At 46.6% G+C, this 24,949-nt stretch overlaps 1 protein-coding gene across 3 annotated transcripts; it reads left to right on the top strand.

The window, feature by feature from the left end:
• Positions 1–731: 731 nt before the first annotated feature.
• On the top strand, positions 732–24,279 carry Fam76a (family with sequence similarity 76, member A). Of its 3 annotated transcripts, XM_006538733.4 has the most exons (10): positions 732–1,134; positions 2,701–2,765; positions 5,716–5,770; positions 7,221–7,373; positions 9,666–9,823; positions 12,714–12,800; positions 13,738–13,866; positions 19,459–19,594; positions 21,388–21,489; positions 22,184–24,279. In XM_006538733.4, the coding sequence occupies exons 1-10, from the start codon at positions 1,054–1,056 to the stop codon at positions 22,268–22,270; spliced, it is 1,053 nt and encodes a 350-aa protein (XP_006538796.1). In that variant the 5' UTR covers positions 732–1,053; the 3' UTR covers positions 22,271–24,279. The 3 variants fall into 3 exon arrangements, with proteins under 3 accessions (XP_006538796.1, NP_663528.1, NP_001157264.1); NM_145553.2 differs by lacking the exon at positions 13,738–13,866 and having other exon boundaries at positions 941–1,134; NM_001163792.1 differs by lacking the exons at positions 12,714–12,800; positions 13,738–13,866 and having other exon boundaries at positions 941–1,134.
• Positions 24,280–24,949: the final 670 nt, after the last annotated feature.

Raw genomic sequence — 24,949 nt, 5'->3', positions numbered from 1 at the left:
TCTTTTTCTTTCTCCAGTGCTAGAGATCAAACCAATCCCTAAGTCTCACACACACTAGAACGGACAGATCAATTAGCTCCATATTAAGTGAGGGGGACACAGAGACACACACACAAACTAAAATGTATTAAAGGTTTTGGGTCATGTACAGATGGCCTCCATACACACACAGCCAACCGATCTCAAGAGTATCATGGCCACCGTGTTCCTATTGCCTTTAATTCTAGCTTCAGGTCTCTACTGTTTTACCATTTTACAACTGCCCATCTTTTGTAAGTGCACGTGAGTGCAGGTGCCTGCTGAGTTAAGAGGCATCAGGGATAGCCCTGCAGCTGGAGTTACAGGCGATCTGAGCCTCCAGATGTGGGTGCTGGGAACCAAACTTTGCAAAAGCAGCATTCGGAGCCTTCTCTCCAGCCCATAGAGGACACTCATTTAATATCCTGCTTTTCCCCTCCGCCTGCTCCAAAGATAGACTTTCCTCCTTGGTTGCCAGTGGGTTTAAACTCCGGATGGTCTCGTAGTTCGAATCCGACGTTGCCCGACTGTCACCCCAATCCCACACTCCTTCGGCTAGCGGGAAGCTCCACGGCAACCCAAAACATCACAACTTCATCGAGTATCGCGAGAAGCTCCAATGCTCCCGCAGCCCCCGGAGAGGCGGAGCGAGGGCGGAGCCTCAGCGGGCAGGTGGGCGGAGCCCGAGGGCTTCCGCTATCCTACTCGGAAGACGCTCTTTTCAGGCGGCGCCCCCGCGTGACTGCGCTTTACATAATCGCGGCCCCGAGCGTCACAGTGGCGTAGTCCAACCCGGACCGAATCAGAGCCGTCGGGAACTCCACGTTCCGCCCCCTCCCGCGTGATCGACGTCCACGCGAGCCAGCGAACGGCCTCTGAGCACCGGAGAGCCCGCCCCTGCGCCCGCGGCCCGCCCTCGCCCGCCCGCCCTCCGCAGCCCGCGGCCCGGCCGCCGCCGCCAGGTTGTGCCTGAGACTGTCAGATAAAGCGGCGGGCCGGCGGGAGGGGCGGCGGCGATCACGGCCCGGGCCGGACATGGCGGCGCTGTACGCCTGCACCAAGTGCCACCAGCGCTTCCCCTTCGAGGCGCTGTCTCAGGGGCAGCAGCTGTGCAAGGTGCGCGGGCTGGGGCGGCGGCCGGGAGCTGGGGACGCTCCAGGCGCGGTTCGGAACTCTCGGTCCAGCGAGGACGGCTGCCGGGGTCCCCTCGGGCAGGGTGTGGCCGGCCCGTTTTGCGGACGAGCTGAGCCGGGCCCGCAGAGGACTGCAGGGTACTTGTGGGAGCCCCGGGCGGAGTCCAGGCCCTGGCAGCCGGCGTGTCCTGGTGCTTAGCAACGGCTGGGGTTTCTTCTCCGACCTGGTGAGGTCGCGGGAGGGGACAGCTCCCCTGTTTGTCCCCGACTGGCCCCCCGGGAAGATTTCCTTGGACCGCCTTCTCTTCTGATGTGGTCGTCTTGAGTGTAGAATGACGGTCCAGAGATTTCCCTTGTCCTGGATGAGATTGAACCCCGGAATCAGGTGCTGCTTGTGAGGAGTGTTTTGAACTCTGGACACTTCGTGGGCACTTTACAGCCGATCTCAAAGTTAGAGGTGGCAAGGCTTTATTAGGGAAAATGAAAAAAGTACCCCAACAGTGTCTTGGAACACACACGAACAGGGTGACTTTTTAGCATCTAATTGGTAGCCTTCCTCCTCATCCTAAGCATTTTTTAACCCCTGAAATGCCAGCGTTTTTATATATAACTTCCTCCCACCTCGTCGGTTCAAGAGAGCAACAGTTAAGTCGGCAAGCTCGTGCAGAGTTGCCGTTGACAGATCCTCAGATATTTCAGATACAGAATGTGTGTCTGTGTCCGTCCGCTGTGTGTAGTTCACCTCCCCGCGTCCCCCCAAAAAGATGCCCACATACTTTCCTTAAGCCACTTGGGTTTACTGAGTCCGAAAGATAGTGTTTGAAGGCCCCCTTGGACATAAAAACTTTGATCTAAACATTTTTCTTGTTTGTTTCCGAGGCAGGGTCATATAACTTGTAGCTCTGGCTGTCTTTGAACTCTCAGAGATCTATCTGACTGCCTCTGTCTTCCAAACGCTGGGATTAAAGTCGTGTACTGTTGCTCAGTCTAAGGCTGTATGATTCTTTGTTGTTATTTTTGTTTTTTGTTTTTCCAAGACAGGGTTTCTCTGTATAGCCCTGGCTGTCCTGAAACTCACTTTGTAGACCAGGCAGGCCTCGAACTCAGAAAATCCTGAACTCGGCCTCCTGAGTGCTGGGATTAAAGGCATGTGCCACCACCTCCCGGCTCTTTTTTTTTTTTTTTTTTTTTTTTAAAGGAAGTTCAATAAACAAGACAGCTTTAATCTTTTGCCTTCGTATCACAAGTGATCCTTCTCATTATCCCACAACAGCAGACGGACCAGCTGGACTCTTACCTAGAGAGCTAACGACCAATCTAGAGCTTATTCATGATATATTTGTTTTAAAATCTATGAGTAGTTCATACAGATTCCTACTCCCACATCAACAGCAGGGAAGTGATATGCATATAGAGGAGAAGGTCCAGAGAGTTACATGACTCACCCAGGCCTCTTGCTAGCAACAGTTAGTACCCAGTCTGCAGCTTTTTACTGAATTCAGACTTTCTGCTCCTCTGGTCCTTTTCAGACTGTCTCCTTTCATTTCAGGAATGCCGGATTGCTCACCCTGTTGTGAAGTGTACCTACTGTAGGACCGAGTACCAGCAGGAGAGGTACAGTTCTCCTTGACCTCGAAAGATGTTTTTTGTTTTTCTTGTTCTTTTGTTTATAGTTGTTTTGTTTTGTTTTTGAGATGGTAGTCCAGGCTAGCTTTCTTTTTTTGTTTGTTTGTTTTCTTTTTTGGTTTTTGATACAGGGTTTCTCTGTATAGCCCTGGTTGTCCTGGAACTCACTTTGTAGACCAGGCTGGCCTCGAACTCAGAAATCCCCCTGCCTCTGCCTCTGGAGTGCTAGGTTTAAAGGCAGACTGGCTTTCATTTTGAGAACAGTCTTTATCTTCAACCTCCCTAGGGCTGGGATTAAAAATGTGAACCACCACATCTGCATAGAGAAATGTAAACAGCTCTGGGCGTGGTGAGTCACTTCTTTAATACCAGCAGTTCCATTGGCTCTGAGTGCTTAAGTGAACTGTTCTTCCAGAGGACCAGAGTTCAATCGAGGCACTCTTAGGAGATTCCTTGTAAGTTTACTTCCAGGGGAATCTGACTGCTCTGGTCTCTGTGGGCACCTGAAGAGACAGGTACAGGACACACGTTTTAAAAAATAGTAAAATTAAAAAAAAAATGTACCAGACATGGTGGCAAAGGTCTATAAACCTCTACAAAGAAGGCAGAGGCAGGAAGATCTCTGAGTTCAAGGCCAGCCTTGTCAACACAGCCAGCTCCAGGACAGCCAGGGTTATTATATAGAGATCATGTCTCTCTTACAAAGTCTTATACAAAAATATCAGTGCTCCTTTAATTGTAGACTGGGAAGCAATCTGGTCTCAGAGTGGAAGTTCAAGACCCTGCCAGGTTTACACATTACACAGTGAAATCATGTCTTAAAAATAAAATGTGCCAGGCAGTGGTGGCGCACGCCTTTAATCCCAGCACTTGGGGGAGGCAGAGGCAGGTGGATTTCTGAGTTCAAGGCCAGCCTTGTCTACAGTGAATTCCAGGACAGCCAAGGATATACAGAGAAACCATGTCTTTTTTTTTTTTTTTTGAGACAGGATGCCACCACGACCAGCTGGATAAGGTCTTACTATGTAGACTAGATTTTTTTTTTTTAAGTTTTATTTTTATTGTTAACTCTGTTTGTGAGCTCAGTTGCTGGTAGAAGCTTAGAGGTGTCAGAAGCCGCTAGAACTGGGGTGAAGGTGGTAGTGAGCCATGGAATGTGGGTGCTGAAAGTGAACTCTGGCCCTCTGGAAATGGAGGAAATGTTTTTGGTTTTTCGAGACAGGATTTCTCCGTGTAGCCCTGGCTGTCCTGGAACTCACTTTGTAGACCAGGCTGGCCTAGAACTCAGAAACCCGCCTGCCTCTGCCTCCCAAGTGCTGGGATTACAGGCATGTGCCACCACTGCCCGGCTGGATGAAATGTTCTTAACCCCATATCTCTCTAGTCTTAGGATGGTCTCATGCTCAAGAGACCCACCTGCCTCTGCCTCCATAGTGCTGAGGTCAAAGGTGTTCACCGTCTGCGAAGCTAAATCTTACAGAGAGGTAGTCAGTTACATTGTATACAAGTTATGTGTTTCTTGTATATTAATGGGTTTAGAGTATAAACATTATTTCCTGTTAACCCATTGTTTGCTTAGGTTTTTTGTTTTACTAGTGTAGTTTTCTGCCACTTTAAAAAAGAAGTGGCGAGCTCAGCATGGTGGTAGAGATCTGTAATCCCAGGGACTGTTGAGACCTTTCTCAGCTAAACAAAGGTAACTCTACACAAATGATCAAGGAACTGGAAAGTAATTAACAAGTGACTTTAAACATTTAACCAGGCTGGCAGAGCACTCAGAGAGAGAGAGAGAGAGACCTTGTCTCACAAAAACAACAACAGAAACCACACACACACACACACACACACACACACACACATCATCATCATCATCATCATCAGGCCTTTAACTGCAGCACTGGAGAAGCAAGCCTGGTCTCCATAGTGAGCTCCAGGTGTAAGACCCTGATGCTGGGCCTCCGCTCAAGTCCCGGGATGAGCTGGCCAACACCCAACTTCTCGAGAGAAAACCACACCTGATGCAAACTGCAAGAGGTTTTATTATCAGCTAGCTGAGGACTAGCCATGCAGGGCAGGGGAGTTCGACCCCAAGAGGTGACAGTAGGGGGTTTTAAACAACTAGCTGAGGAATTGGGAGGAGTTGGGAGGAGTTGGGAAGAGTTCTTCTCTTCCGGGCGTCCTTGGTGAAATTTACAAGGCAGGAGTGGGGAGTGAGTTCTTTCTGAATTTTTATCTCCGAGTCCTCGGCACAGGAAGGCAGGCATCTCTGGTTGTAAAGTATAGAAACAAAAAGGCTTTTTGCTGGCTATAGAGAACAAAGAGCTTCTTTCTGGCTGTGTTTTTAGAGATCAGGGAAAACAAGCTTGGGGAACGTCCAGGGGCTTTACCTTCCAGGGAGAAATGCTCTAAGTCGGGGTTCCACACAGGCAGCACCAAAAGTAAGATGATGAGGTCAGCCTGGGGCTCATGCTGCAGACACACATCTTCCTCCTCACCTTTGAGTTCTCACATACTCATCTGAAGCCAAGAGAATTGACTTCTTTTCTGGTGTTTCGTTTCATATTTTGAGGGATTTTTCTATATGTGGTAGTTTTATTTAGGGATATTTAAAGATGTCATAATTAAAGCTGGGCATGGTGGTCTCACAGATGTAGTCCTAGCAACAGGAGGTCAAAGCCATCCTTCTCAGCTACATTAGTGAGTTTGAGGCCAGCATGGGCTACATGACTAAAGTTCCAAACCTGAGGGTGGGGGATGGGATGTGGAACATTGTCTGAAGTAACCCATTTAAACTAAGTTGTCATTATTAGTTTACCAAATGCCCATACCATGTCGGCTGTCCCCTAGCACCTAAGCAGTGACAATTTCCTTGGATTTAAGAGGATTACGTTTTCAGGTGTTCTAAGGAAATCCTTGTGTTTCCTTTTTTCTTTAACAGTAAAACCAATACAATTTGCAAGAAGTGTGCTCAGAATGTACAGTTGTATGGAACGGTAAGTAGCATTTCCTTAACTAAGTCCTAGCAAGAATGAGCTGGAGTGATGGCTCAGTGCTGAGAGTGCTTGTTCCCAGCAGCCACATGGTGGCTCACAGCCATCAGTAACGCCATTTCTTTTTTTGGTTTGTTAGGTTTTTTTGTGTGTGTTGGTTTTTTCAAGACAGGGTTTCTCTGTATAGCCCTGGCTGTCCTGGAACTCACTCTGTAGACCAGGCTGGCCTCGAACTCAGAAATCCACTGCCTCTGCCTCCCAAGTGCTGGGATTACAGGCGTGCGCCACCACGCCTGGCTGTGTAACTCCGTTTCTAAGGGTCCTGAAGCCCCTTCTAGCATCTTCAGACAGTGTGCACATGTAATGCACACTCAGACATGCAGACACCCGTACATGTAAAATAGCTTTAACACACACACACACAACTTTGCCTTCCCATTTTTCCTTCCTCTCCCTCCTCTCTTCTTTGTGCCTTCTGTCCTGAGTATCTGTTGACACAGCATGCATGTGAATATCAGAAGTAAGCTTTGGGGAGTTAGTGCTCTTCTACCTTCGTGAGCTCTGGGCTTTGGCAAGCACCTTTGCACACTGAGTCTTCTCTTAGGCTGTTTTTTGGGGTAACGTTTTGAGTCAGGGTCTCACTAGGTGAAACTCACACTGTAGATTAAGCTGGCCTCAGAATCAGAAATCCACCTATGTCTGTATTCTGATTGCTGGAATTAAAGGTGTTCACCACCATACTGGGTATGTTTTTGTTTTTGTTTAGAGATAGAGATTCATGTAGCCCAAGCTGGCCTCAAACTCAGCTATGTCGTATTGAATTTTTTGTTGAATTTTTATCATGGATTCTAGTGGGTTTTAGTTGTTATTTTTATTTCTTTAAAACAACCCTATGGGGGCGGTGTTACTTTTTTTTTTAAATTTATTTATTTAAATTTTTTTTGTTGTTTTTGAGACAGGGTTTCTCTGTAAAGCCCTGGCTGTCCTGGAACTCCCTTTGTAGACCAGACTGGCATTGAACTCAGAAATCTGCCTGCCTCTGCCTCCCAAGTGCTGGGATTAAAGGCATGCGCTACCATGCCCGGCCTTTTTTTTTTTTTTTTTAAAGGTTTATTTTATGTATGTAAGTACACAGTTGTTTTCTTCAGACACACCAGAAGGGGGCATTGGATTCCATTACAGATGGTTATGACTCACTGTGTAGTTACTGGGAATTGAACTCAGGTCCTCTAGAAAAACAGTCAGTGCTCTTAACAGCTGAGCCATCTCTCAAGCCCCAGAGTGTTCCTTTCTTAAGTGCTAAGAATTGGACTTCATTTGAGCCCTGTGGGGCAAATGGGTGATATTGGGGACACATGTTTACCATGTGTCATGGACTACAAAGTAGGATCATTGCAGTAAAAATGGGCCAGTGGTTTAAGATATACTAATTTGCCCTTTCTTTCTGCCTAAGCCTAAGCCTTGTCAGTATTGCAACATAATTGCTGCATTTATTGGGAATAAATGCCAGCGCTGCACAAATTCAGAGAAGAAGTATGGACCCCCATATTCCTGTGAACAGTGCAAGCAGCAGTGTGCATTTGACAGGAAGGATGATCGAAAGAAGGTAAATGCTGTGTTTTTCTCCTTCCTCTCCTTCCTCTTCTTCTTCTTCTTCTTCCTCCTCGACTTCCTTCTCCTCTTTCTCTTTCTCCTCCTCTTAAGGAGTTGAGTTGGGCCCAAATCAGGTGGATGTGCTTTTGAGACCCTTCCCTGCCTCTGTTACCAACCTTGAAGAGTTAGACTTTGTTTCTTCATTCATCCAATCTTGACTATTCTAACATTTATTTAAATAAAGGTTTTTTGTTGTTGTTTTTGATTTTGTTTTTGAAACAGGGTTTCTCTTTGTAGCCCTGGCTGTCTTGGAACTAACTCTGTAGACCAGGCTGGCCTCGAACTCAGAAATCTGCCAGCCTCTGCCTCCCAAGTGCTGGGATTAAAGGCGTGTGCCTGGCTCATAAAGTATTTTGTTACCTTTTTTAATTGTGTTTATATGAGAGGGATGCTTTGTTTGTTCGTTTGTTTATTTAGAATTATTTGTGCATGTTTGGCCTGCATATATGCATGTGCACCACATGTGTGCTTGGTGCTGGAGAAGGTCAGGAGAGGGCATCAGACTCCCCGGTCTTGGATTTGGGTGCTGTTGTATTCACCATGTATGTGCTGAGAATCAAACCAGGGTTCTCTACAAGAGCAACAAGTACTCTTAACAGCTGTGCCATCTCTCCATCGGGTCTCCCATTTTGCTTTTTTAAGACAGGGTCTTGGACTAGAGAGGTGGCTCTTCAGTTAGCAGCACTGACTGCTCTTCCAGAGGTCCTGAGTTCAATTCCCAGCAACCACACAGTGGCTTATAAACCATCTATAATGAGGTCTGATGCCCTCTTCTGGTGTGTCTGAAGACAGCTACAGTGTACTCATACATAAAATAGATAAATGATTCTTTAAAAAAAAAAAAGACAGAGTCTCTTTGAATCTGTGGCTATCTTTTGTTTTTCGAGACAGGGTTTCTTTGTGTAACCCTGGCTGTCCTGGAACTCACTCTGTAGACCAGGCTGGTCTCGAACTCAGAAATTTGCCTGCCTCTGCCTCCCAAGTGCTGGGATTAAAGGCCTGCATCACCATGCCCGGCTTGTGGTTATCTTTTAACTTGCTATATAGACCAGGCAGGCCTTAAGTGTCGAGATTAAAGGGCTGTGCCACCATGCCCTATCTATTTCTTCCCTTTACAATTACATTTTGGGTATTTGCTTTTGTGTTCTTATGCACGCACATGCCTGCCCTTGTACCCCAGGCACACCTGTGGCAATCAGAGGCCGGCTTGCAGGAGTCCGACCTCCTCCTCTGTGCTTCCCAGGCCTGGCAGCAGATGCTTTTATTCACTGAGCTGCCTTGCTGGCCCCTATCATTTCTGTTTTGTTTTGTTTTGTTTTTTGTTTTTTTGAGGCAGAATCTTAACTCCTTATCCTGTCTTAGAACTCACTCTGTAACACAGGACTGAGCTACCACCAGTGTCTTGTCTGTCTGTCTGTTTGTCTGTCTGTCTCTCTCTCTCTCTCTCTCAGCAGAGTTAGAGTTTAATAAGAAAGACGTTGGGGCCCCGGGAGGAGTTCAGCCCCTCTGGCTGGGTTGAGCACCCAGCACCCGCATGACAGTGTCTAATGACACCTGTCACTCCAGCCTCATCTGATCTCCAGAGGCACCCGGTTGCCTGTGGTACACAGATGTCTCTGCAGCCATACACCCATACACATAAAGAAGATAAATCTAAAACATCTTTATTTTAAAGGTATTGGCCCAGATACCATGGCACATGTCTTCTTTTTTTTTTTTTCGAGACAGGGTTTCTCTGTGTAGCCCTGGCTGTCCTGGAACTCACTTTGTAGACCAGGCCGGCCTCTGCCTGCAGAAATACGCCTGCCTCTGCCTCCCGAGTGCTGGGATTAAAGGCATTCGCCACCATGCCCGGCTACATGTCTTCTTTAACATAGGTGAGACAGACAAATCTCCCTGGGCGACATAGTGAATTCCTAGAGACACAGAGATACTTGGTAAGACCATGTTTCTCTGTGTGGCCCTGGCTATCCTGGAACTCACTCTATAGACCAGGCTGGCCCTGAACTCAGAGATCTGCCTGGCTGTGCCTCTTGAGTGCTGGGACTAAAGGTGTGCAACATAAATAAGTTTTTGCGTGTGTGGTCCCACACTAAGTGGCTTATGTACATTGTCACTGAGTCCTCTGTGACTTGCCCCAGGCTCACAGGGCTGGAGTGTAGCTGGTTCTAGCTGCCCCGTGCATTCCTGGTGCTCATGGTCTCTCCGCTGACCGCACCCTGTCTCGTCTTGTCTCCTCTTTCAGGTGGATGGGAAGTTGCTATGCTGGCTGTGCACGCTGTCGTACAAGCGTGTCCTTCAGAAGACCAAAGAGCAGAGGAAGCACCTGAGCAGCTCTTCTCGAGGCAGCCATCAGGAGAAGGAGCAGTACAGCCGCCTGAGTGGAGGCAGCCATTACAACAGGTAACCCCAGACACACGGAGGACAGAGGAGCCGGCAGGGCGTGTGCCGTATTTTCACAGGCAGTTGAAGACGGTGTTGTCTCATAGAAGCTTTCTGTGGAAAGACTTTAGGAAGTTTCTTGCTTGCCATACTTAGAGTTCCCGTGTTTCCCAGGGCCAAGGAGGTTTCTGTATCATGGCTCTAAGGTCTGTGGAACTTCTGATTGCACTTCTCAGCCTTACTGTGCATAAGCTTGTGGGGACTGGACGTTTTGTTTCCTGTCTAGAGACAGCATTTGAAATACATATTTTGATGAATAGTTGACAGATATTCTAGACTTTTTCAGAGTAGGAGCTAGTCAAAAGATGTCCTTCCCTTGATGGCTAAAGCTTCCTTTTAGAGGATGTACAATAATGTTGGGGCTTTAGGTTTAATTGTGTATCTAGCAGGTTTTCTCATGGACGGTGAGGAGAGAAGAGGGTCACCTCACGGGGCTGCTGTGAAGGCTGACTGCGTAGGATGTGGATAGCAGTCTGTTTTCTGATGATGGGATCCAATGGGTTTTAGCTGGTTTGTTATTACTGTCATTATGGGTTTGTTTGTTCTCTAGGCATTAGTAAGTGCTCTCGTGGGCCAGGGCTCTGCTGGGAATACAGAGATGAATAAAAACCATGCTGCTTTCAATAGTATGCTGTCTGGTGGAGAAGACAGACTTGTAATCAAATCATTGAAGTCTAATGCAATGGGCAGTACTTTAAAAACTTGTCAAGATTCAGACGAGAAAGGCAGTTCTAATTAACTGCCTAGGTTATCCGGAAGGCTGGCTTCCAGAGAGCCTGCCGTGACTCTCCCAGTTACAGCGATTGGTCTTGTCAGATGACAATGAAGCAGGGTCATCCTCTGAGAGGGACTAGTGCTTGCAGAGGACCAGAGGGCATGAGACCACACAGATCCCTTGAGATTTGTGTTGCTGGAAACTGGAGCAGGAGGAGGAAAGGGCCTCGTACCTTGTCAGTGGTAGTGGGCAGCCACTGATAGGCCCTTCGAGGGAAGGGTGCAACCTGTGTTGGCAGGAATTACAAAACTAGTAGAGAAGGCACTGAAAGGATAGGTAGCCGAGGACTGGAAATGTAGTTCACTGTGGTGTTTGCCTGATGTTCTCAAGACCTTGGGTGTGACCTCTTCCCAATGGGGCTGCTCTTTTGTATACGTATAGATGAGCTAGAAATGTTCTAGGAACCTCATCTCAGGCTGGAGGTGACTGTGCTTTCCTGTAGCTCTCTGGAGGTGGTCGCAGAAGGCCAGCTGCAGCTGCATAGTAAGCCAGTCTGAGCTACAGGAAACCCTGCCTCACCCTCACATACCCCAACTTCTCCTACCCTTCCCCCCACTACACACATACAAAGAACCATCCTGATGATGCCTTGCGACAGTAAGAAGGGACTGGGGAGCGAAGCTTCTAAGAAACTTGGATGCATGGTTCATTTGATGCGTGTGATTCTCAGGGTTCTCACGTGGATGAATGCATAGATCCTAACTTAAGAGAAAACAGGAAGGGGGAGGAAGAAGTTCAGTTTTGAAATGTTTTGTTTGAGGTTCCAGCGGCATTGTTTAAACTGATCCTGGAACTGAGAAGATTCAGGCATGAGTTGGTAGGAGTACATTAAAAAAAAAAAAATCACTAAGAGCCCAGGAGTGGCAGTGCACACCTTTTAACCCAGCACTCATGAGGCAGAGGCAGGTGGATAGCTGTGAGTTTGAGGCCACCCTGGTCTACAGAGGGAGTTCTGGGACAGCTAGGGCTACACAGAGTAATCCTGTTTTGAAAAACCAAAATAAGTTTTTTTTTTTTAAAGATTTATTTATTTTATAAATAAGTACACTGTAGCTGTCTTCAGATGCACCAGAAGAGGGTGTCAGATCTCATTATTGGTGGTTGTGAGCCACCATGTGGTTGCTGGGATTTGAACTCAGGACCTTCGGAAGAGCAGTCAGTGCTCTTATCTGCTGAGCCATCTCTCCAGCCCTCCATGCCTTTTAAAGCCACGCTGCTTGATATATAACTTCAGAGCAGAGACTGAAGACAGAAGTTGGAAGCATTCAGTGTTCAAGAATCAGAAAGCAGCCATCCCAATATAGGATGTGTGGTGGTGAAGGTTCCAAGAAGGAGCGCACTCACTGAGGTCACATACTGAAGAGAGAGAGGTCAGATGAGAAGTGTGGCCGCCGGGAAGGGGGCTCTGCAGTTAAGAGCACTCTCAGAGTTTCTTGGTTCATTTCCTAGCACCCCCAGGGTGGCTCCCAACCGTCTGTAGCTCCAGTTCCAAGGGATCTGATGTTTCTCTTCTGGCCTCTGAGGATGCACACAGTGTGCACAGGTACATGTACACAAAATACTCACACATATAAGATAAAATGATTTTTAAAAATGGTATGTAGCAGGAGTGGGTGGCATTGGAACACTTGTCAATGTAAAGGGGTTTCATGCTAGTGACTAGGAAGGCCAGGAGTTGAACTGCGCCTGCTCTGATTCTCAGCACATCTTTCCTGCTGGAGATCAATGGTAGCTCAGGGAACCTTGAAGAAGTCGTCTTCAGGGCCGAGAGGATAACTTGTCTGTTTCCCAGAACTGTGGGGTGGAGGGTGCATTTGATTCAGGAAACAAAGGCTGTTTCTTACTGCACTGTCATAGTTCTGTTTTATAGTGATTAAATCAGGATGGTTTTGACCCCATGGGAACTGGGATCTAAGTGGACTGACCCTGTGAAACCTCCTCGGTTGATTTTACTAATTAAAAATAATAAGCTAGTGCATGGAAGAAATTGTTTGTCCATTTCACAGACTTTCCTTGGAGTGCGTTACTAATCTTTGATTTCTAATCTCTCTCTTTCTCTCTCTTTGCCATCAAAAGCCAGAAAACACTTTCTACATCTTCAATTCAAAATGAAATCCCAAAGAAAAAATCCAAGTTTGAGTCAATCACAACTAACGGAGACAGGTGAGCCAGACGGAGTGTGAGTGCATACTTGGAACACACACACAGAACTTGACTACACTGAGCGTGAACCTCGGAGTTAGCCAGGCTCCCAGGTGGACCAGTTACGAGTGCTGTGCTAGTCACCTTAGAGTTGGTAGATAAGCTGTGCTGGTGGCTGTTTATCAACTGAATATAAGAACTTAGTTGGCATGCTGGCTCATGCTTGTAATCTCAGAATTTGGGAGGTTGAGGCAGTTGGGTGGCCTTGAGTTCAAGGCCAGTCTGATATAAATAAATAGTTCCAGACCACCTTGGACTACAGTTTGAGACCCTGCCTCAGAAAACAAAAACAAGATATTTGTGTGCGATGGCATATTCTTTTAATCTAGGATTTGGGAGGCAGGGGCAGATAAATCTCTGAGTTCAAGGCCAGCCAGGGCTACAGAGTGAGACCCCATGCATAATAGAACTAGTAACCAGATTAACTGTAGTCAAATTCTTTTTTTTTAAGATTTATTTATTTATTATTATATGTAAGTACACTGTAGCTGTCTTCAGACACTCCAGAAGAGGGAGTCAGATCTCATTACAGATGGTTGTGAGCCACCATGTGGTTGCTGGGATTTGGACTCAGGACCATTGGAAGAACAGTCAGTGCTCTTAACTGCTGAGCCATCTCTCCAGCCCCAGGCAAATTCTTTAGTCCACTAAGAAGGCCTAAGTGAGGTGCCGAATATCCTGTGTGTCTGTCTGCAGCCTCCTCTGGGAGGAGTTGGTTTAGAGACAGGCAGAGGTGGGGTGAAGGCAGGGCTGCATGTCTGACAGGATAGTCCTTGCTTCCTTGGAGCCTTCCTCTGCAGATGCTGGGGCAGGCGAGAGTGCGATACAGTTCAGGATTTTGTTTGATTTTGGCCTGCCTAAATGCATATTTTCATTCCTCGATTTCCTCTCTTCTCAGCGATGCTTCCTCTCATGAGCTGCATTGTCCTAATACTCAGAGCCCGTCTGTGTTGGTGCAGTGGGCTGCTTCCCAACAGAGTCTTGGAGCCATCCATTTTCCTGTTTCTCCAGGCCCAGGCATCCTGAAGTGAGAACACCCAAAGGCTTTGGAATCTTCTTCATTCTGAACGCTGGCATTCACAGCACTCCCTTCCAGCCTGTGGGCCTATGGGAGCGGCCAGCAGAGGGGCTTTGCAGGGCTGGCTGTTGCTTTCTCTCACAAAGTGTGAAGTATCTGGGGAGGGTGCTCTTCTCTGTGGCGGATTTTATTTACTTGACTTCGGGTCCTACCAAGGTAGTCTCTGTTGGCTCCAATTTAATTGGTTTCCAACTTCTTGAACGTCCTGGCAATGCTTAGCCTTTTCAGACTGCATATGGGAAGGAACCCTGCAGACTAACTTTCTGGTCCCTTCTCCTGTTTTTTTGAGCAGCTAGTCTTACTGTTCTGAAGAAAACAGATGTGTTCATCATCTTTGACCTTGTAAAAACTGCTTCAAGGGCCGGGCAGCGGTGGCGTGCACACCTTTAATCCCAGCACTTGGGAAGCAGAGGCAGGTGGATTTCTGAGTTTGAGGCCAGCCTGGTCTACAGAGTGGGTTCCAGGACAGCCTGGGCAACACAGAGAAACCCTGTCTCAAAACAATAAACAAACCAACAAAAAACAAAAAAACAAAAAAACTGCTTCAAGGAACAATTGAAGCCCTAGAAAGCAGACCACTAAAGCCCAGTCCCACACTTTCAAACCTACCTCTTGTACCCCTTGTACTGCTCATTGCCCAGGCTGTGTTAGCCTTCCAGGGAGAGCTCATCTCTAAGCTCCAGCTCAGCCAGCCCGGTCTTGAGCAGCTCTGCCTCCTCTGAGCTTACTTGTTCTTGGGGCATCATCTGTTGCCTTGGATGCACCAAGATAAAGCCCCAGACTGATGTACACATTGTTGAACCACATCTGGCCGCAACTGGCCTTTCTGAATGGGATGCTAGTCCTTACCTTGGCTACCGGGTCTTTTATTATGTCGTCAGAGAAGACGATGAAGGCCATTTCTCCCATACTATTTTTGAGTGTGTGTGGCAGTAAAGTGCTCTACTGCTGGCCTGGATCTCTAGCCTCATACTAACTGTAAAAGGTTATTTATTGCCATGTATGATGGCCCACGCCTTTAATCCCAGCATTCAGGAGGCAGAGGCAGACGGATCACTTGAGTTTGAGGCCAACCTGGTCTATAAAGAGAGTTCCTTGCTAGCCAGGGCTGTTACACAGAGAAACCCTGTCTGACACCCCCACTCCAAAATTATTTTTATTTTATTGGTTTCTCTCTGTGTGTGTGTGAGCTCTGTAACTTGTATGTAGTTCAGGCTGACCTGAAGTCATTGCCTCACCCAGCCCACTGGTTACAAGATGTGCCGCCATGTCCATCTTATAATTTGAAATTTAGGAAATTCTATTTGTTGCCACAGAAATGTTCATTTATAAACACATTCCTTTTGAATGTTCACACATTACTAGTGCTTCTAATAATCTTGTCTACTTACTTGCATTTTCTTTAAATTATTGATAACACAGCATAAAGTATATTTTGCTGTCCTTTTTACTTTTTGTGGGGTTTGTCCTGATCTTTTGCTTCACTTTGAAAGAAAAGCATTCAGACACTGGGCTGGTGGCGCACCCCTATAATCCCAGCACTCAGGAGGTGGAAGCAGAAGCAAGAGTTCAAGGTTGGGGGTCTGGAGAGATGGCTCAGTAGTTAAGAGCACTGACTGAAGAAAAAAAAAGAGAAAGAAAGAAAAGGCTGGGTGTGGTGGCACACACCTTTAATCCCAGCACTTGGGAGGCAGAGGCAGGTGGATTTCTGAGTTTGAGGCCAGCCTGGTCTACAGAGTGAGTTCCAGGATAGCCAAGGCTACACAGAGAAACCCTGTCTCGGAAAAAAAAAAAAAAAAAAAAGCACTGACTGTTCTTCCAGAGGTCCTGAGTTCAATTCCCAGCAACAACACATGGTGGCTCACAACTATCTGTAATGGGATCTGATGCCCTCTTTTCTTCTGATGTGTCTGAAGAGAGCCACAGTGTACTCATATTCATATATATATACACACATATGTATATATCTTTAAAAATAAAAAAAGAGTTGAAGGTCACCCTCAGCTACATAGGGAGGTTAAGTAAGCCTGCAGTGCCTGAGGCACTGTTTCAGAAACAATAGAAGCATTTCTACAGTTTTTTTTATATTAATATTCAAACAATATTTTATTTATAAATATGGAATATTTAAGAATTTGCATATTGTCCTTGGGCAGGTGTTATGTTAACTTTTTATTCAAATTTTAGTGTTTGTGTGGCTGAAGCAAACACTTGATAAACTGCCTGTGTTGCCTGTATGTCTGCGTACCTGCCTGAGTGCAGGTGGGGCACATATCTCATGTATCCCAGGCTGGCCTTATTCTCTGAGTTTTGGAGGATGACAGATGACCTTAAGCTTCCTGTCCCATCTCTACCTCCTGAGTTCTGGAGTTACAAGCTTGAGCCATTCTGCCAGGTTTATATAGTACTGGGAATCCATCCCAGGGCCTTGTGCTCACTAGGCCAGCACTCTGTCAGCCAGATGCATCCCTAACCCTGAGGGTTCTCATGTACTTAGCTGTGGGGCAGCTGCTGAGTGACAGAGTACTTCCTGAGCCTGTGTGTAAGGCTCTCAGTTTTCATCTCTCAACGCTTTTTTTTTAATTTATGTTTTTACTCTTTAATTTTTATTCTTTGTGTCTTCCTTTTGTTGCTTCGTGACAGTTCTATGTTGATCTTTTACTGTCATATTCTCTTATTTAATATGGAGGCATGTCTGATTCTCTTATTTGAGACAGGGTCTTACTACTATGTAGACCTGGCTAGCCTGGAACTTTCTATTAGCATGATAAGCATGGATTACACTTGATCTTAGCCAAGAGGCTAAGGAGCAGTTCTGGAACTTTTTGTGGAGACCACGGCTGGCTTGGACCTCAGGGATCTGGCTGCCTCTATCTCTGCCTCCCAAGTGTAGGATCAGTGATGTGCACCGCCGTGCCTAGCCTCCTCTCTTACCACTGTCCTTTAGCTTTCCATCTGGAAACTGGGCAGAATGCGTTAGCTTAGCTGTGTCTAATGCTTTGATACTTACAAGCTGTCTTAGTCTATTTGGTTCTTGTAGCCTACAAAGTTTACAGTCCCTGCTCAGTCTAGTCTTGTCTTTTCCTTTCCTTTCTTTTAAAGATTTGTTTATTTTATGTATTTGAGTACATCCTTGCTCTCTTTAGACTCACCAGAAGAGTGCATCGGATCCCATTGCTGATGGTTGTAAGCCACCATGTGGTTGCTGGGCATTGAACTCAGGACCTCTGGAAAAGCAGTCGGTGCTCTTAACCACTGAGCCATCTCTTCAGCCCTAGTATTTTCTAATTCACTAGTTGTGACAAAAGCTTTCCAGTGTGAGGAATGTGAGTTAGACAGTATTCCTTCCTTGAGAAAACGCACCAGTCACACTCTTCAGTCAGCCTGCTAAATGCTCCCTTTGTAGGCAGTCCAAAGTCAACTCCGCAGTGGGCGGCAGCCAAGTACCTAGTTTGTCATTTCCAAAGGACATTTTAGATTTCATTTTATTCTCTGCCCTTGAGCTGTGTACAGTATTGGGGTTCCTAATGGCCTTTGAAGATGGCCTCAGGACTAGTGTGTTGTGTTATTGCAAACCTGTTTTGATTTCACCCAAGGAAAATAGTTGTCCTGAGAGTGGGTCTTACAGCATAGCACAGGCTGGTCTTGAATTTCTAGTCTCCTTCCTAAGCCTCTTAGCATAGAACTTGTCTTGTATTAAAAGCTTTCGGAAAGGCAGGAAGTCCTGGAGAAGCAATAAGACCCCTGTGTGGAGGTGTTTGGAGAGACTAGCTGTCTGTCATGCTAACTAGTTGTTGCTTTTCATTTCTAGCACTGTCTAAGCTAAGATCTAGGGTCGGAGGGATCAGGCCCTGCCCAGCCCAGGATAAACTGGGCTGGTTTTACCTACAGCTGATTGGTGCAAGAGTAATTACTACGGCTGGCGCTGAAGCTCAGTGGTAGAGAGTTTGCCTCTCATGCATGAGGCCCTAGGTCAGTCCCCTGCACTGCCAAGAGCAGTCATGGCACAAGTAATGTAAGAAGCAGGTAGAGCAGAGGATTGGGGACAACAAAAAGTTACACTAGGACAGCCAGGACTCTGTGCCTTTGCTTGTGAGAGTTATAAGTTTAAATAGACACTGTTGGGTTGAGGGAAGATGCGTACTGATGGGTATTGAAACAGATACAAGGAACCTTGTAGATCTGGCCTTGGAGGCGCCTGAGTGCAGGCTTTATTGCTTTGACTGGCTCCTGCTCACCCTGTATCAGTTAGGGGCGCATCAGTCTGTTCTTCCTCGGCTGCGTTGTTCCCGGTGCTTAGTGTGCACAGGATGCAGGCTGTGCTTTCGTCAGGTGTTGGAGCCTTCCAGCCCCAGCCTGAGGAGGGGTTGACTTGGTAACTAGGAGGAAGCAGTGCAGTGGAAAGGCTGCTGTTTTGCGTTTCTTCCTGTGTAGAGAAATGCTGCACATTAGCTGCCATGTAAGATTCAGGGAAGAGCAAATGCATGCAGAGGGGCTGTGAGTTGTTGCTCTGTTGACAAAGGGTTAGGACCAGTGTCCAGGGTTGTGTATTGCTTTAAAGAGCGTTCAGAGACGTAAACACAGAGAGAACGAGAGGACTTCTTTCAGAATTCCCTGGGGAAAGACAGGAAATGACCTTTGGCATGGATTCCTATTCTGTCAGAGGAGCTTCCGGCACTTTTGAAAATTTTGGATCCTCACCCAGAAAACTTCCTGTTGTAGACTCAGAAAAGGTTCTGCACATAGAGTTTCAGGGCTTTATAGAGTCCCTGACATGGGAGAAATCAGGAGGGTCTGTTCAAAGGACAGGAGAGTCCCCAGTACGTGACAGTGGAGAGAGCGGAAAGCATATGGCCTGCATGACTAGAGTTGGCCACCTTTGTCCCTTTCTCAGCATCACAGAATTCTTGTTGTTGTTTGAGACGAGGTGTCTCGTACCATTTAGCTCAGACTGTTCTGAAGTTCACTGTGTAGCCCAGGCTGGCCTCATTCAAGAGCGCTTCCGATGACTATTGAGATTACTGGCCGCCATTGCAGCACGGAGAAAGCTAGTCCTCTTCCTGTGCATCCCATCTTTTAGGGGAGACTTGCTGCTTCCAGGGTAAGGGCCATATTTTTGTAGGAGCTCAACCTCATCACAGGACATTAGACCTGAGAATGTGCCTAAAATTGATGGTCTGTCTAGGATTCTAGGGACCTTCTCTGATGACAGCTATGACTGTCAGCAGCAGTGCATTGGAGATATGGACTGAGCCTGGAGCAGTGCCCGTGGCTTTAAGATGGTCCCACATATGAGAGGTTGTGGGTTGTGGTTTGGGTTGGCATGGTTTTCTGATGACCTCCTTTCCTATGCAGTTCAAGCCTAGCAGATATGGTGAGTCTGAGGGGTGGAGCAATTCATTGATGGCTGGAATTGAGATCATTTCTGAAGCCCCTGAGTTTACCATCAAGTGACCTGGAGTTCAGGACCAGAAGTGCATCCTTAAGTAGAAACGTTATTCCATTCAAGTTATGAAATTTCCCTCTTCCTCTTCTCTCCAGCTTTTCTCCAGACCTGGCTCTGGATTCCCCAGGCACTGACCACTTTGTCATCATTGCTCAGCTGAAGGAAGAGGTGGCCACTCTGAAGAAGATGCTGCATCAGAAGGATCAAATGATCCTAGAGAAAGAGAAGAAGGTATAACCATTAACCCTTTCAGGCCAGAGGCTTACAAAAGTAAGATCTGTCGAATGGGGTGTGATGCTTACTCTCTGTTGGGTACTTGCCATTGCATAGAATAATAAATAAATCTTAAAAAGAAAAAGGGAAGGGCTGGTGAGATGGCTCAGTGGGTAAGAGCACCCGACTGCTCTTCCGAAGGTCCAGAGTTCAAATCCCAGCAACCACATGGTGGCTCACAACCATCCCTAACGAGATCTGACTCCCTCTTCTGGAGTGTCTGAAAACAGCTACAGTGTACTTACATATAATAATAAATAAATCTTTAAAAAAAAAAAAAAAAAAAGAAAAAGGGAAAAAAGGTATTTGAAAAATAAGAGTGGAGATGATGAGGGGTTAGATCACTAAAGGCATTAAATCAGAATATATCAAAATGTTTATATTCGGGGCTGGAGAGATGGCTCAGCAGTTAAGAGCACTGACTGCTCTTCCAGAGGTCCTGAGTCCAAATCCCAGCAACCACATGGTGGCTCACAACCATCTGTAATGAGATCTGATGCCCTCTTCTGGAGTGTCTGAGGACAGCTACAGTGTGTACTTACATATAATAAATAAATTAAATAAAAAAAAAATTGTTTATATTCAACCCTACAAAAGAGACAAAGTATTTAACTACATAGTTAGAAAAAGATGAGTTAATTTTTAAAAATAATAGTGCCGGCAAGATGGCTTAACAGATACAGTTGCTTGCCACCAAACCCAAAGACCTGAGTTTGATCTCTAGGATCTACATGGTAGAAAGAGGGCACTGACTTCGTGAGTCTCCCTGACCTCAGCACGCACACATCTAAGTAGAGAAGCAAGTGGGACTCTGAATGCTTCTATAAACAAAACAGCTGCAGCAGGCGGCTCAGCTGGCACAGTGCTGGCTTCAAAAGCCTGGCGACCTGAGCTGGAACCCAATGAAAAGGTGAAGGAGACAAGCAGCCACCTCCATAGCCAGCCTCAGACCTCCGCCTGCGTGCTGTGTCACTTGGTGCCCATGGGAGCTACACACAAGTAACAGTCGGGTATACATTTTAAATTAACTGATAGATGAAGGTTGATCCAAGCAGTGAAGCCAGCTTTTCAGAACTGAAGGGAGAGATTACTCTCAGAACTCCTCAGACCCAGTCACCTTGGAGTGAGCGTCCGGGGTTGTTGGCACTGTCGAATCCTAAAACACATTGGTGATTTCAGTTTTTTGCTGTTGTTGTTTTGGGTGTGTTTGTTTTGTTTGTTTTTTGAGACAGTCTCACTATTTTGCCTAGGCTGGCCTTGAACTCAAGGTCGCCTCCTGCTTTGGCCTCTTGAATGCTTAGATTATACTTCTGCACCACCACCTGGACCAGCTGAAATGCACTCAGCGTCGGGGGAGGTGGTGTGGAGCTGAAGCGTGGAAGGATGTGGGTGCCTTCCCTTGATTCTCTACCTTACTGCTTGCTGACCTTGGGAGGCCGAAGCAGGAAAATTCTTGACTCTAGGATTTTGAACATAGCCTGGGAAATGAATCCCCACCCCCCAAGAAATAGAAAGAAAGGGCGGATTTGAAGAGGAGAAGGGGAGGAGGAAGAAAGGGGGAGCAGTGAGCTCAGGAGCTTGTGACCGTTCAGCAGAGCCTTAGGAAAAGGAACACTGTGTGGCTTCGATGAAGCGTGCTTGGGCAGGAGGACCCTGGGTTCCAGTGAATGCAAGACAGTGTTTAGTCCTGAATCCAAGACAGTTACCTTTATCAAGGTGTTCTTTCTAGCCCCTCTGATGTTTTCCTTCAGATCACGGAGCTGAAGGCTGATTTTCAGTACCAGGAGTCTCAGACTCGGGCCAAAATGAACCAAATGGAGAAAACCCACAAGGAGGTCACAGAGCAACTGCAGGTGAGCGTGTGCTGGCCGTCTGTGGGGGTTGTGTTTGATAGCCATGTCTAGATTGCTTTTTCTCCACGTACGGAGGACACAGACCCCTTTAGACAGCTTTCATTGTTTGGAGTTGGCTGTGTTTTCATCTTTTTCCCCTAAGAACTGGAATTAATGGATGTGGTTTTGATTTCTTTAATTCAGCAGACGTGGGTCCAGGTGTCTGCATTATAGATTTGCCTGTCCCACTCACCAAAGCTTGCGGTGGGCTTTGTTGCGTACATCTTCTTTCTGTAACAGTAGTCACCAAGAGGTCAGGGCTCACCATGCACCTCTGTCAGGTCCTTTTTAACTCCGTGTCAAGTCCCAGAATTTCCTGTTCTCTTCCTAGGACCACTTCCTGCCTCTTGAGTTCCCTCTTTCTACCTGCACAGACAGCTGGCTGGCTGGCTTTCTTTCTTTCTTTTATTGTTTATTTGTTTGTTTGTTTAAGACACAGTTTCTCTGTGTACCCTGGCTGTCCTAGAACTCAAGACTAAGCTAGTTTCAGACAAGATCCGCCTGCCTCTGCCTCCCAAGTGCTGGGATTAAAGGTGTGCACCACCCCCACCCAGTTACCGTTGTTACTATGACTCATTAAACCTATTCTGCATTAAAACCACATTCTATGCTGTGGAAACTGAGTGTGTACTGACTTTATTTTTATTATTTTTAGGCCAAAAACCGAGAGCTTCTGAAACAGGCAGCTGCCTTGTCCAAGAGCAAGAAGTCTGAGAAGTCAGGCACCATAACGTCTCCGTGAAGACGTGAGGAGGCTCCCAGCACCAAGCCCGTGCTCCCGGGTCAGGGCTGCTGAGCTGGCTGGTCTCTGGGAAGTGTGCTTCCTACAAAATCTCTATATTTTCTTACCTTACCCTCTTTGTTCGGATGCAGTGGGCTGAAAGGAACTCCTGGTCTGTGCCCTGTTATGGCTGCATGCTGAGCGGTTAGGGTCCCAGACCTCCTCCTTTCCTCCTCCCACTCCCCGCCCCCGTGGCCCCCCCCTCTCTGTTTTAGTACTCTGTTTTCCATAGTGGTCACTGCTCAGTGTCACGTGCAGAGTGTCTGTCCACCATCACACCTGCCATCCCCGTGAGCAAGCAGTCTGTCGTCAGCTGTACATCACTGCCGCTCCCAACCTCGAAAACTGCCACCTGGAGACTCTGTGCAGTGAGGGAGGCTTTTTCTCACCAATAAACCTTTTGCTTCAGGGTATACTCTTGGGTTTTTTCCAGGTATATTATGTATGACCTTTGTACAATGTATAGACAGAGTTTTATTTATTTTTTAAAAAGGAAACCTTTTCTTGATAAAGGAATGATGGTAGCCTAGCTAGTTCTTGTAAAAGTGATGCCTCTTTGAAAAAAGAAAAAAAAACAAAAAACAAACCCAGTCCCGTTTGCTAGCTTTTAGTAGAAGAACGCAACCTTTTCTTTCTCATTGCCTTAGAGTCTTGATGCTGAGGTAATGTTGGAGGCGTACGTGTGGAGCTAAGTGCCTTTTGGAGGACCCCATGGAAGAGCGTGTGAGGAGAGGCTTAAGGACGGTTGCTGAGTATGGCCAGTCTGTCTTTAAGTAGGGCAGAAAGATGCTTGTCCAGGTTGTACTGGACACTTCCTCCTCTACCCACCCCTCCTCCTCCTTCTACATAATTTTAAATTCCCACACTGCCACTTCTTTTTTAAAAGTATTCCTGTTTCTTGCTACATCAGCTGTCGTACCACGTTGTTATCACAACCTGGATCTTTGGTTTTGTTTTTTAACTTGAGCAGATTCAAGCGGGATAAGACGTGAACTACTGAGCATTTCCGAGGGTTGGCATGGGTTGCTTGGGTGTGGGCTGCACGGTGGGGAGGACCTCACTGTTCCTTCCTTTCTCTCCCTCATCCCGCGTGCTCCCTGTTCTTAATGGAAAGTCAGAAAGCACGCGCTTCTGGGAGCCGAAGGGTGTGCCCTTATCCCTGTCTGACTCAGTAGTTGTGGGAAGGAGCTGCGCCCCTCCATCTTTGGGAAAGGAACTAGAGATGGGGAGTATGTGCTGGGACACAGAGCAAACCCTGCAGTGAGTGCCAGCGGTGCTGGAGCTAGAGCGGATCCTGAAGGCAGTGACATTGGGACAGTCAGGGTCACTGTTCACCTGCTCTGTAGTCTGGGATTACGTTCTCCAAAGAGTCACATGCACACAGGTGAGCAGCGGTCCGCACTCGAGTGGCTCTTCCCGACAGGAGATTCGAAGGACTGTGTTTTTGTAACACTGGTCGGGAGTGCAATTTTCCCTTCTAAGCAGGGAAAGCTGCTGTGCTAAATCATTTTGTAACTTTCCGAATGAGAGACTTCGGTAAAGATAAACTCGTTCAGTATTTTTCAAATGCATTTGCATTGGCTGTGGGGAAAAGATGGTAGGAAAAGAATAACAGTCATGGTTTCGTCAATGAAAAGTAAGACTGAGAAATTGTTGGTGTGGTGTGACAATATACAAAGGCTTACTTAGTTTTATACTAAACCTTTTTTAAGGTCTTAGCATTTAATATTCAGCAAATCCACACATTTTCTAAACTACCACAAGCTCCTGAAAGATAGAGGAACCTCAGTCCTGAAATGGTGATTTTTTTTTTAAATCATGACAGCATTTTACCATGTAATTGAGTAACTTTTGGTAACACCTTCTGCTTCTTTGTATGTTTGTAATAATGGACATTTTAAAACATAGGAATGTTTGCTTTGTACAGACTTTGACAAATGTGTGTTAATAAAACTTCATACTGACTCAGATGCATGTTGTGATTCAGTTGCTGGGTTGCTTCCCCCCTCCTCTCCCTCCCTGCCTCCCCGTCTTCTTTTCCTCTGTGCTGGGGTGGAACCCAGGCCCTTACGAGGTCAGCAAATTGAACTGCTGAGCTGCCCCTGGCCCACGTGTTTGTTCTTGTTGATTCTCCTAGTGATATATCCTCCTGTGTCCTGCCACCCTAAAAATAGTTTAGCCTGTTTTAGATTACTAGGGAATTGAATAGTAACAGAGGGATCTAGTTGCTGTTCCTATAAGACAAATGACCCCAAAATTTAATGACTTAAAACAACAATTTTATATGTCACTTGACCCTGTTGGATAATCTCAACAGGACAAGGACAAGAGTTGTTTTTTTTTTTCTTTTTTTTTTTTTTTAGATTTATTTATTGGTTATATGTAAGTACACTGTAGCTGTCTTCAGACACTCCAGAAGAGGGAGTCAGATCTCGTTATGGATGGTTGTGAGCCACCATGTGGTTGGTGGGATTTGAACTCCGGACCTTCGGAAGAGCAGTCAGGTGCTCTTACTCACTGAGCCATCTCACCAGCCCCAAGAGTTGGTTTGTAAGCCGGGTGTGGTAGCACAAGCCTTTAATCCCAGCACTTGGGAGGCAGAGGCAGGTGGATTTCTGAGTTTGAAGCCAGCCTGGTCTA

Source organism: Mus musculus, chromosome 4 (assembly GCF_000001635.26).
Source record: "Mus musculus strain C57BL/6J chromosome 4, GRCm38.p6 C57BL/6J".
Lineage (NCBI taxonomy): Eukaryota > Metazoa > Chordata > Mammalia > Rodentia > Muridae > Mus > Mus musculus.
This window is presented reverse-complemented; position numbering and strand designations above follow the sequence as displayed.